Raw genomic sequence first — 13625 nt, 5'->3', positions numbered from 1 at the left:
TTTGACTAAATTGCGCTGGCAGTTTATTAACAATGAACAATCTTCTTCCATTCTGTGTGTATTGTTACAATTTGTAACAATGTTGAAACTTGAAAAAATGTCAGTGTGAATGTGTTGAAGCTCTGCAATGTTTCCAAGTAAAGGTTGTGGTACATATTATTTAGAAAACTGATAGATTATATTATTTGACATAATTAATTGCAGGGCATTTCACAATTATTTGAACAGGGATTTCAAAATTATTTTAACATTGTATTTAATAAAACTCCAGCTACGTGGCAACAAAAGTTATGTGCGTGGGAACATTTTAATTACTGTATAGGAGTGCAGCTTAGAGGGAACAGTGCCCACAACTCACTGACCTTAACTGTACGTCTTTAGAATGTGGGAGGAAAACTGGAAATGCGGTCATGGGGAGAATATACAAACACTTTACAGCCAGTGGTGGGAATTGAACCCTGATTAGTGATTGCTGGTGCTGTAAAATGATGTGCTAATTCCTATACTACTATGGCGCCTACTGATAATATTCCACTTTATAATTGCTAGGATAATATACTATATTATGATATATACATTGTTATTCTCAAGACAATGTCTAATATATTAATATTTGTATTATTACTACTCAGCTGTATTCATGCAAGACTATCCAGTACACATATTCTACTTGTAATGTATTTTTGTGTATTTAATACATCAATACAGTGCATACAATTAATGCCTTTTCTTGTGTTTTTGTTATTAGCCTTCATTCTATCTATGGTTCAATTGCAAATGTACAGCAACATTTTTCCCTGAGGATCGATAATTGAGTCTACTAATTTGATTTTCCTATATCTTTATATGTTGATAGCCATCGCTCCTAAATCTTTAAAGAATCCTTGGGCCAATGAAGATGATTCTAGTGCACCCACCAAGGTTGAAGAGCCATGGCCTGCCTTGGCTGACAGGACGTTGGTAGGGATGGTGGAGCAGCTCTTTTCCCATCTGATGAAGGTCATCAATATCTGTGCACATGTCATTGATGATGTTACACCTGGCCCGGTGTTGAAGGTATGTGAATCAAGCTGGAGTCAGCAGGTGAAAGAAACCAGATCCGATAAACTGAAAAACTAACATATTGGTTTATTATTGTCACATGTACTGAGGTTCATTAAGTATATTTAGAGTGGAGATTGATTAGTCAGGGTGTCAAAGGTTACAAGGCGGAGGCAGGAGAATGGGTTTGAGAGGGATAATAAATCAACCATGATGGAATGGTGGAGCAGACTCAATGGGCCAAATGGCCTAATTCTGCTGCTATGTCTTATGGAGGTACAGTGAAAGGCATGCCATGCATACAGTGTTCAATTCATTACAACACTGCATTGAGGTAGTACATTGTAAAACAATTATAGAGTGCCAAATAAAATGTTATTGTTACAGAGAAAGTGCAGTGCAGGCAAGCAATAAAGGTGCAGCACCATGTCAAGGTAGATTGTGGGTCCATCCTATTTAGAAGATGTGATGAGAATCTTGAGTTGGGAGATTTGTGAAATCAAGAGTCCATCTTCTAGGGAGCCGATCAATAGTCTTGCAACAGTGAAGCAAGCAATGGTTAATACTGAGAGACAGCCAATGTAGAAAACGTGTAGATGTCCCGAACAACCTTCAGGAGGAACTCAGCAGGTCAAGCACCTGAACCCGAAGGGGGCTAATATCCTGGCGGGAAGGTTTAATAGAGCTGTTAGTGAGGGTTTAAACTAATTTGGCAGGGGGATGAGAACCAGAATGATAGAGCGGAGGAAGGGGAAAACAGAAATAAATCTAAAATAGTGAGCAGTAAAGATGTTAGGAAAGACAGGCAGGTGATGGGGCAAATTTGTAGCCATTGGGATGAGTTGCAGTGCAATAAAGTTGCAGTGAAATCAAAGCAAAAAGTACCAAATACTGGTCTTAAGGTGTTATACTTAAATGCACGCAGCATAAGGAATAAGGTGAATGATCTTGTCGTACAGCTACAGATTGGCAGGTATGATATTGTGGCCATCACTGAGACGTGGCTAAAGGATGCATGTCTCTGGGAGCTGAACGTCCAAGGATACACGGTCTATCGGAAGGATAGGAAGGTAGGCAGAGGGGAGGCGTGGCTTTATTGGTAAGAAATGATATTAAATCATTAGAAAGAGGTGACATAGGATCGGAAGGTGCAGAATCTTTATGGGTTGAGCTAAGAAATCGCAGGGGTAAAAGGACCCTGATGGCAATATATAGGCCTCCAAACAGCTGCAGTGATATGGACTACAAATTACAACAGGAAATAGAAAAGGCTTGTCAGAAGGGCAGTGTTATGATAATTGTGGGGGATTTTAACATACGAGTGGATTGGGAAAATCAGGTCGGCACTGGATCTCAAGAGAGAGAATTTGTAGAATGTCTGCGAGATGGCTTTTTAGAAAAGCTTGTTGTTGAGCCCACTAGGGGATCGGCTGTACTGGATTGGGTATTGTGTAATGAACCGGAGGTGATTAGAGAGATTGAGGTGAAGGAACCCTTAGGAGACAGTAGTCATAACATGATTGAGTTCACTGTGAAATTTGAAAAAGAGAAGCCGAAATCTGATGTGTCGGTATTTCAGTGGAGTAGAGGAAATTATAGTGGCATGAGAGAGGAACTGGCCAAAGTTGACTGGAAAGGGACACTGGTGGGAAGGAAGGCAGAGCAGCAGTGGCTGGAGTTTATGCGAGAAATGAGGAAGGTGCAAGATGGGTATATTCCAAAAAAGAAGAAATTTTCGAATAGAAAAAGGATGCAACCATGGCTGACAAGAGAAGTCAAAACCAAAGTTATGCAAAGGAGAGGGCATACAAGGAAGCAAAAATTAGTGGGAAGACAGAGGATTGGGAAGTTTTTAAAAGCTTACAAAAGGAAACTAAGAAAGTCATTAAGAGGGAAAAGATGAACTATGAAAGGAAGCTGGCAAATAGTGTCAAGGAGGATACTAAAAGCTTTTTCAAGTATATAAAGAGTAAAAGACAGGTGAGAGTAGATATAGGACCGATAGAAAATGATGCTGGAGAAATTGTAATGGGAGATACGGAGATGGCGGAGGAACTGAACGAGTATTTTGCATCAGTCTTCACTGAGGAAGACATCAGCAGTATACTGGACACTCAAGGGTGGCAGGGAAGAGAAGTGTGCGCAGTCACAATTGCGACAGAGAAAGTACTCAGGAAGTTGAATAGTCTAAAGGTAGATAAATCTCCCGGACCAGATGGAATGCACCCTCATGTTCTGAAGGAAGTAGCTGTGGAGATTGCAGAAGCATTAGTGATGATCTTTCAAAAGTTGATAGATTCTGGCATGGCTCCAGAGGACTGGAAGATTGCAAATGTTACTTCGCTATTTAAGAAGGGGGCAAGGAAGCAAAAAGGAAATTATGGACCTGTTAGCTTGATGTCGGTGGTTGGGAAGTTGTTGGAGTCGATTGTCAAGGATGAGGTTACAGAGTACCTGGAGGCATGTAACAAGATAGGCAGAACTCAGTATGGATTCCTTAAAGGAAAATCCTGCCTGACAAACCTATTACAATTTTTTGAGGAAATTACCAGTAGGCTAGACAAGGGAGATGCAGTGGATGTTGTATATTTGGATTTTCAGAAGGCCTTTAACAAGGTGCCACACATGAGGCTATTTAACAAGAGCCCATGGAATTATGGGAAAGTTACATACGTGGATAGAGCGTTGGCTGATTGGCAGGAAACAGAGAGTGGGAATAAAGGGATCCTATTCTGGTTGGCTGCCGGTTACCAGTGGTGTTCCACAGGGGTCCGTATTGGGGCCGCTTCTTTTTACACTGTACATCAACGATCTGGATTATGGAATAGATGGCTTTGTGGCTACGTTTGCTGATGATACGAAGATAGGTGAAGGGGCTAGTAGTGCTGAGGAAACAAGAGAGTCTGCAGAGAGGCTTGGATAGATTGGAAAAATGGGCAAAGAAGTGGCAAATGAATTACAATGTTGGAAAGTGTATGTTTCTGCACTTTGGCAGAAGAAATAAATGGGCAGACTATTATTTAAATGGGGAGAGAATTCAAAGTTCTGAGATGCAACGGGACTTGGGAGTCCTCGTACAGGATACCCTTAAAGTTAACCTCCAGGTTGAGTCAGTAGTGAAGAAGGCGAATGCAATGTTGGCATTCATTTCTAGAGGAACAGAGTATAGGAGCAGGGATGTGATGTTGAGGCTCTATAAAGCACTGGTGAGACCTCAGTTGGAGTACTGTGGGCAGTTTTGGTCTCCTTATTTAAGAAAGGATGTGCTGACGTTGGAGAGGGTACAGAGAAGATTCACTAGAATGATTCCGGGAATGAGAGGGTTAACATATGAGGAACGTTTGTCCGCTCTTGGACTGTATTCCTTGGAGTTTAGAAGAATGAGGGGAGACCTCATGAAAACATTTCGAATGTTGAAAGGCATGGACAGAGTGGATGTGGCAAAGTTATTTCCCATGATGGGGGAGTCTAGTACGAGAGGGCATGACATAAGGATTGAAGGGCGCCAATTCAGAACAGAGATGCGAAGAAATTTTTTTAGCCAGAGGGTGGTGAATCTATGGAAATTGTTGCCACGGGCAGCAGTGGAGGCCAAGTCATTGGGTGCATTTAAGACAGAGATTGATAGGTATCTGAGTAGCCAGGGCATCAAAGGTTATGGTTAGAAGGCGGGGGAGTGGGACTAAATGGGAGAATGGATCAGCTCATGATAAAATGGTGGAGCAGAGTCGAATGGCCTAATGGCCAACTTCTGCTCCTTTGTCTTACAGTCTTATGGTCTATATGGTGGTGGTGGCCGGGGGGGGGTGGGGGGGTTTGTAAAAGCAAGGATTGTTCCAGGCAACCAACAAGTATCACCATGCTTCTGGGACCAACATAGCATGCCTATTTCTCACTGACTAACCCGTATGTCTTTAGAACATGGGAGGAAAGCAGAGCACCCAGACAAAACCTGTGAAGTCATGGGGAGAGCATACAAACTCCTTATAGGCAGTGGTGGGATTTGAACCCTGATCAGTGGTCACTGGTGCTGTAATACCATTACACTCACTACAATGCTAGCGTGCTGTCCCAAAAGGAATGTTTTGGATCAAAACCCTGCATCGGTGTCGGTGTGTATCAGCACAGCAGAGGCTGGCGGGGAGGAAAATGGGGATGTTGCAGACAGATTATATAAAGATTATCCATTACATACTGAATAATAGATAACTCTTGAGATTGTATTGCTGCCTCCTCATGTTGAAATAACAGTCAGGGCCTTAGTTTAACATCTGATACAAATGGTGACTTCTGTGCATTGAACAGCTTGCAGCTGCTGGAACTAAATTTAATTTCATTGCAAGGTAATATATTTATTCTATAAAATTAATGCATTATAGCTGGAATCTGTAATTACATTCAAAAAGAGGAAATGAGTAACTATTAAAGTTTGAAAATTAGCTTTATTTGTCACACGTGCATTGAAACATAAAGTAAGATGCGTTGTTAAATCAGCATATTAAATCAGCAAGCTGGCAGCCTGCAAGTGCCGCCATACTACCGGTGCCAACATAGCATGCTCACAGCTCATTAGCCCAAACCATACATATTTGGAATGTGAGAAGAAACGAGCACCCTGAGGTCGTGGGGAGAATGTACAAACTTATACATCGAGTCCCAGTGTTGCAGTTGGTGCTCTAATGTGATTGTGCTAACTGCTAGGCTATCATGCTACTCTTATAATTTGATAGGTGATTTGTGTCACAGTTGGGATTGTGTTGAATTTTTCTTCCCAGGCAACACTGCCATCACTTTCGACCACACCGTCACTCAGCCCCATCAGGCGCAAGGCCAAGGAGAGGGAGTCATTAGAACAGGCAGCTACACCCATGAGCCCCAAGAAAAACACCGAATCTAGTCCAGGTGAGATATTTTGCTTCAAGTCGTCTGTGTGCTGTGCAATATAACATTATTTCAAAAGTAAAATTTATAGAAAAAGTTGCAGAGCTGGACATGTGGAACTCTTGCCCTCCCGCTCTTGTGCACGCGTGCTCATACACTGTACAATCCCAACATTTGTAGTTTTTTTTGATGTCTAATTCATTTATGGTCAATCAAAAGAAAGCACCTATGTACACTGGATGAATTTCTCCATCGGTAACTATTAAGAATTAATTCAGTTTCCTTTTACTTTATATCTTTTTAACTATTTCAAAGAAACCTTAGCTAATTGGGGGAGCTGCTTAACTGAGCCAAAATGTACTGGTCCCAATATGTCCCAGTTAACCAGAATCAGATGCAGAATCAGGTTTATTATCACTGGCATGTGTCATGAAATTTGTTAACTTAACCACTTTAAATCTCACTGAATAATACAGTATGCAATAAGCCTTTCAGCCCAACTCATCCTTGACAACCAAGCTAGTCCCATTTGTTAACATTTGGCCCATGTCTCTCAAACCCCCTGTATCTGATAACTTGCCCAAATATCTTATTAAATCTATGCTCTGTTTTCTGGTTGTTAATCCTTCTGTCCCTATAAATAGGCTTTTTAGAAAGTGTACTCTTGTTGATATTTTCCTGCCATTCATACTTTCTTTTGCAGCGGCCAGGCCTGCAGATGCTGTGGGTACCGCACCAGCCAGCAAGTCTACCTCGCTGGGCAGCTTTTACCACCTGCCTCCGTATCTGAAGTTGCATGATGTTCTGAAGGCTACGTATGCAAACTACAAGGTACCAGCTCAAACTGGGTGTGTTTCACAGATCTGATAATGTTATCCACCCCCCTAATAGACACATCAGTCTAGTGACCTGTAGTTAGAGTCATAGGAAACAACAGCACGGTAACAGGCCCTTCAGCTTATCTAGTCTATATTGAACTATTGTTCTGTCTAGTCCCATTGACCATAGCCCTCCATACCCATACCATCCATTAAGACATAAGAGTAGAATTAGGCCCTTTGGCCCATCAAGTCTGCTCTGCCATCTCATTATGGCTGATCCATTTTTCCTTTCAGCCCCAATCTCCTGCTTTCTCCCCGTATCTCTTCATGCCCTGACCAATCAAGGATCTACAAACTTGTATTAGCCTCTGCCTTAAATATACAAAGAGACTTGATCTCCACTTGGTATCCAAACTTTTCTAAATGTTGAGATCGAACCTGCATCCATCACCTCTAGATGGCAGTTCTTTCCACACTCTTACCACCCTCTGAATGGAGAACTTTTCCCTCATGTTCCCTTAAACATTTCACCTTTCACCCTTAACCTATGATCTCTAATTCTAGTCTCATCCAACCTCAGTGGCAAAAGCCTGCTTATAAAGTTTACCCCATCTTTCTCACTCATGCACTATGTCATGAGTAGTCTCAGAATGTGTAGTTGCTGCCATCGAGTAGGCTTTATTTATGGAGGAACAAGATTTTGAAGCTGCTGTAATCTAGAACATCAGTCTGCTGGAAGATCTTAGTGGGCTAATCAGCATCTGTGTGGTGAAGGTGGTGGAGGGCTATGGGCCAAATGTGGGTAGATAGCGCAATCTCCCAGTCGGTATGGACGAATTGGGCCGTAGAGCCTCTTACCATGCTGTATGACTCTTATTCCTTCCAGACACTGCTTCTGCAGACTCCTGTCTCCATTTGAAAGCTGTTGGAAGTTACTACTAAATCTGCTTTCACCTTCTTCTCAGTATCGTCATGGCCTTCGTGAATTATGTGGCTTTATGACCTACCCTATCAAAACTTGCCATCATTTGAGCATATCACCAGCACCAGCCGATCTGCCATCAAGGACATGTATACCAAAAGATGTTGGAAAAGGGCCAGTAACATCATGAAGGATCGCACCTACCCTGCTTTTGGACTGTTTGTCCCACTCCCTTCAGTGAGGACCACCAGACCCAAAAACAGTTACTTTCTACAAGCAGTGAGGCTGATCAACACTTCTACCCACCAACATATCCCTCCACATCACCCACCTCTGCTGCATTATCATTTCCTGTCTGTCAGCTTATGTACAGACACTCCTGTGCCTAGCGTCACTTTATGGACATACAATCAATCTATGTACATAAGCTATCTTTATGTATTTATATTTTTGTCTTTTTTGTTATTGTGTTCTTTATCTTACTATGTTTCTTTTTGTGCTGCATTGGATCTGGAGTAACAATTATTTTGTTCTCTTTTAGACTTGTATACTGAAAATGACGTTAAACAATCTTGAATCTTGAACACATCAATTAAATGTCTTCTCTTATTTCAGGTTACTCTGGACCTTCAGAACAGTAACGAGAAGTTTGGCAGCTTTTTACGGGCAGCTTTGGATGTTCTGTCTCAGCTTCTCGAGATCGCAACACTTCCAGACATTGGGAAGGTAAATAGTTGCTCCAAGGGGAGGTTAGAGGTGGTGTTGAACCATTATTATACACAACTTACAGATGCTGTGCGCGGCTCTGAATTCAGTAATTAACACCAGTCTCCAGAGCCATAAGAGCGTGTCAAAGGATTTACAAGTTAACACCAGAGTTGAGAGAATACTGTCAGCAAAGAGTGAGTAGATTGGAGCTCCTTCCAAAATTTTGGTAGGTCTGATAATGTTGGGATGATACTGCCGGGGGTAATGCTGTTCCAACTAGGAATGTGTGCTGTTTCCCAAACGATAAACCTTGGGTCACAAAAGACATCAAAGCCATACTGAACAGGAAGAGGAGGGCATTCTGAGATGGAGATAGGGAGGCGATAAGGCTGGTTCAGAGGGAACTAAGGGAGAATTTGGCCCAGGGCGACGACTGCTACAGGAGGAAACTATCTCAGACTATGTGGCATGTGGAGTGGTATGAAAACAATCACAGGGTACAAAAAGACTAGGGACCAGGTGATTGAAGGGGACTGGGATAGGGTCAACGAGTTAAACTGGTTTTTCAACGGGTTTGTTGAGGAGGCTTCAGTTTACCCCTCTACAACTCATCCACCCACCAGCTCCTCCCCCCTCACCCCTTGCCCTCCGTCTCTCTCCAAGGACATCGGAGAGCCAACAACCACAGACGTGTGGACTGGCACTGCTGAGCAGGTAAGGAGAGAGCTCAGCAGACTTCATCCCAGGGGTACTCATGGTGTGTGCTACTCAACTGGGTGCAGTCTTTCCATACGTCTTTAATCTAAGCCCGAGCCTGAAGAGGGTCCCTGTGCTGTGGAAAACATCCTGCTTAGTCCAGTATCCAAGAAGATGTATCCCACCACGCCCAGTGACTACAGACCAGTGGCACTGACCTCACGTTATGAAATCATAAGAAAGACTAGTCCTGATGCACCTCCTGACCATTGTAAATCGATCACAGGGACCCCCTGCAGTTTGCTTACCAACCATGTATTGGAGTTGGGGACGCCATTATCTTCCTGCTTCAGTGGGCTTACACTCATCTGGATGAGCCAGGCATCACCTCTCCAGTACTTTTAACACCATATGACCTCTTTTACTAGGGAGTAAGTTTACAGAGATGCAGGTGGATGCTCCACTAGTGTCCTGAATTACAGGCGGCAGAGCTGTGTATCAGATATTGTTTAACAATGCAGGGGCGCATCAGGGGATGGTCCTGACCCCTTCCTGTTCACCGTTTACACTTCGGACTTTAGATACAGCATGGATCCCTGTCACCTGCAGAAGTTTTCGGACGATTCGGCAGTAGCCACGGTCAAGAGGCTGAGCGGTGTGGGCTGAATTACCTGCAGCTGAACATCACTACGACAAAGGAGTTGGTGGTGGACTTCTGGAAGGTGAAAACACCCTGTATTCTCATCTCCATTAAGGGAACGGATGTAGAAGCTGTCCAGGACCACAGATACCTGGGAACTCACCTAGACAATAAACTGGACTGGACTAAAAATACAGATACTCTGTACAAGAAGGGACAGTGCTGACTATACTTCCTGAGGAGGCTCCAGTCATTCAAAGTCTGCAGTACTATGCTGCCAATGTCCTATGACTCAGTGGTGGCCGGCATTCTGTTCTGCATTGTGGTCTGCTGGGGCAGCAGGGTGAGAGCAGCTGACACCAAGAAGATCGATAAGCTCATCAGGAAGGCGGGTTCTGTTCTGGGGGTGGAACTGGATTCCCTGGTGGTTGTGTCTGAGAGGAGGATGTGGCAGAAGCTACGGAGCATTATGGACAATCCCTCTCCCCCCTCCATGACAGACTGGAGAAACAGAGGAGCACCTTTAGTAACAGATTGATTCTACCTAGGTGCACCACTGAACGCCACAGGAGATCCTTTCTCCCTGTGGCTCTAAGACTCTAAAACTCTAAAACTCTTCCTCCTTAAGTATATTAGTATATAGTTTCATTGCACATCTCTATTTTGCAGTGTTATTTTTTTAACGCACATTTTGTATTTTTTCATACCTCAGTGCTTACATTTTGGATTTTAAAGTGTCTATTTCTGACTGAACATCGTTGCAACAATAATTTCTTTTGGGATAAATAAAGTTTTATTTTATCTTGTATTAAAGGTGATACAGGGAGATTTTCGGGGGTGCATTGTGGGAGGAGGATATTAGAGGCAATTCAAGATGTGTTTGGAAAATAGGGCGGTGTATATTTAAACACATTCAGAGAGCGATTAGAGAATACAGCACACAGAATATTAGAGGGATTTCAGGGTGAGTTTAGAGGAAAACAATCCTTAGGGTATTGGCGGATTCATGGGGTGTTTACAGGATGCAATGTGGAGAATATTAGAGCGAATTCATGGAGGCATTCAGCTGGCTGATGGGGTAGTGGCATCAGTGCCGGACTTAGGAGTGAAGGCTCCTGAGTTCGAACCCAGCTGGCACCCCTTTCCATCCGTGCTGGGTTGAGCGCCGAGCTAGCAACTCAACCTCATAAAAAAGAAATTGCCTGCTACAGAAACATCAACAGTGAAAAGTTGATGGCCTCTGCTCTCTCGTGAGTTTAAAAGGCAATTTCCTTTCCATGGAGGCATTACAGGACCTGATGCAGGGGTATTAGAGGGGATTCAGGGAGTACTTAGGACACGGTGCAGGGAATGTTAGAGGATTCAGGGAGTGTTTAGGACAGTACAGGGAATGTTAGAGGGGAGTCAGGGAATGTTTAGGACACAGTGTGGGGAATGTTAGGGGATTCAGGGAGTGTTTAGGACACAGTGTTGGTTGACCAAATCTAAGAGTCACAAATAGTCTCTAATCACTAACTGATGAATTTGCAAGAAGTCTTTTTACCTATTGCAGGCCAGACTGTAGTTCTTTTTGTCTACTTTCATTGTCCTTGATTCATTCGAATGCACTAATTTGTGGACTGTAGTTCCTGTGGTCAACACCAGAGAGGTTGAGAATGTGGAAGGGTGGTACTTGAGATAAATGTTTGGTGTAGAGAAGGTGGAAGAACACAGGTTGGATGAAGTCCTTGGGGAGCATAAGCAACATGAACTGTTTGGGCTGAATGGTCTGTTCTCATGTTATCTAACAAGGCTCTTCCTATAGTTTGATTTCTTTAACTTCATAGATGGCCTTGGAGTGCGAGCTTTAGAAATGTTGTATTTGAAGTCTTAACAGTTGTTTTTAACATTCACGCAATCTGTATCTACTGAAACTGGTCTAATACCTGATGTTGCATTTTACAAAATCCTTTGCAGTGTGTGGAAGAAATCCTTGGCTATCTGAAGTCCTGTTTCTGCAGGGAACCCATGGCAGCCACTGTCTGTGTCCAGCAGGTAAAGTGTAGTCTTGTTTTGAATAAGTTGCGGCACGGTAGCATAGCAGTTAGCCTGACGCTACTACAGTGCCAATGACATGGATTCAGTTCCATCACTGTCTGTAAGGAGTTTGTACGTTCCCTCTGTTCCTGTGTGCGTTCCCACTGTGCATTCCCTCTGTGCATTCCCTCCGTTCCCACCTACGTCTCTGTTCCCACGTGCGTTCCCTCTGTACGTTCCTTCTGTTCCCTCTGTTCCCACGTGCGTTCCCTCCGTTCCCACGTGCGTTCCCTCCGTTCCCACGTGCGTTCCCTCCGTTCCCACGTGCGTTCCCTCCGTTCCCACGTGTGTTCCCTCCGAGTGCTCTGGTTCCCTTTCACTTTCCGTGGGTGTAATTGGGCAGCACGGGGCCGTTGGGCCAGAAGGGCCTGTTACCGTGCTGTGCCTCTAAATAAATGAATAACATGTTGCAAATTACATAAATTAATATGCAGAAATTACACATTCTCTGTGCCAGCTATGATGCCAAATTAAACTAAACCTATCTGCCTGCATGTCATCCTCGTCCCTCCATTCCCAGCATGTGCCTGTCTCCTTCCACCACCACACCTTTCCTTCCTCATGCTCCAATAAATAAATGTAGCCTTTGTTTGGTAAATGTATATTTGCTGAGTGGCCTTGAATGTAACATTTGTTTCTTACCTGCATTTTACTCAGCTTCTGAAGACACTGTTTGGGACAAACCTTGCGTCGCAATATGACAGCTGCTCCTTCCACCCCAGCAAGTCGCAAGGAAAGGTGCAGCGCCTGGGCTCGTCCAGCCTAAGGCCGGGGCTTTACCACTATTGCTTCATGGCGCCGTACACCCACTTCACACAGGCACTGGCTGACGCCAGCCTGAGGAACATGGTCCAAGCAGAGCCAGAGCAGGACACGTCCGGGTGAAGCATCAATTGTTATTACTATGTTACAGATACGATTCTGCTGATGTTCAAAATCTGGAGGAACTCAGCAGATCAGGCAGCAACTATGGAGAGGAATCTATTAGGAGAGGACAGTGGACCATGGAAGAAAGGGAAGAAGGAAGGGAACCAGAGGGAGGTAACGGGCAGGTGAGGAGGAAAGGAGGAGTGAAAAAGTAATCAGAATGAGGAATTAAAACAAAATGAAAGAGGGAGGGGGGTGAAATTCTTTCTTCTATCCACTTCCTCTCCAGTCCCATTGAAGAGTCTCAACACAAAATACCGACTGTTTATTCCCCTCCATAGATGCTGCCTGATCTGCAGAGTACCTCCAACATTTTGTGAGTGTGTTCTACTACGTTACACCTGGATTTTGAAACAAGATCAGATTGGAAGTTCTGTGCACAGTTCTGATCTCCATATTATACTAAGGTCCTGACATCTGCCCACCACTCACTTAATAGTTGTGGTTATAATATGCACCACTCGGAAAGCATTGGCCACCATGTTCAAATTCAGCTGAGCGATTGCTTCTTGTGCATGGCAGTGATGTAATCTCTTTCTTTGTGCAGATAATTGATATTGAAACACTTTGTGGTATTTATCATCATACCCTATCCCACCCCAGAAAGGTGCACAGGGACATCTTGAGAATATCTGTCTCAATCAACTGGGAAGAAACAGGAATTTGGAAAAAATGGGGCTGCTTCTGTCTTTTAATTGCTTGCTTAAAACGTCTCTGCCTTGTGTGGTGATGATTTAAGTGAACTCTGATTAAAAAAAAAACAACTCATTTTCTGCCTGTCCCACCCTCGAGCTACCACTGAGAGTGATAAAATGAGCCACAGCTCCTGTGAAGGTCTACGGTCAAAGTGACCCAGAAGCTTTTAGCCACTTTGCAGCCCTGTGGACTGAGAAATCTCGCCAAGCTGAATCAT

The 13625-nt window shown here is 43.6% G+C and overlaps 1 protein-coding gene across 5 annotated transcripts in view; it reads left to right on the top strand.

Annotated features, from left to right (window-relative positions):
* The window catches only part of htt (huntingtin), a 265277-nt gene that overhangs the window by 144188 nt on the left and 107464 nt on the right, over window positions 1-13625 (top strand). For all 5 annotated transcript variants that reach the window (XM_063049530.1, XM_063049527.1, XM_063049531.1 and 2 more), the window contains 6 exons: window positions 857-1056; window positions 5817-5943; window positions 6626-6753; window positions 8281-8391; window positions 11666-11743; window positions 12443-12666. In XM_063049530.1, the coding sequence (XP_062905600.1) occupies window positions 857-1056; window positions 5817-5943; window positions 6626-6753; window positions 8281-8391; window positions 11666-11743; window positions 12443-12666 (868 nt within the window). The remainder of the gene's footprint in view (window positions 1-856; window positions 1057-5816; window positions 5944-6625; window positions 6754-8280; window positions 8392-11665; window positions 11744-12442; window positions 12667-13625) is intronic.

The sequence above is a fragment of the Mobula hypostoma genome, chromosome 5, assembly GCF_963921235.1.
Source record: "Mobula hypostoma chromosome 5, sMobHyp1.1, whole genome shotgun sequence".
NCBI classification, from domain to species: Eukaryota; Metazoa; Chordata; class Chondrichthyes; order Myliobatiformes; family Myliobatidae; genus Mobula; species Mobula hypostoma.
This window is presented reverse-complemented; position numbering and strand designations above follow the sequence as displayed.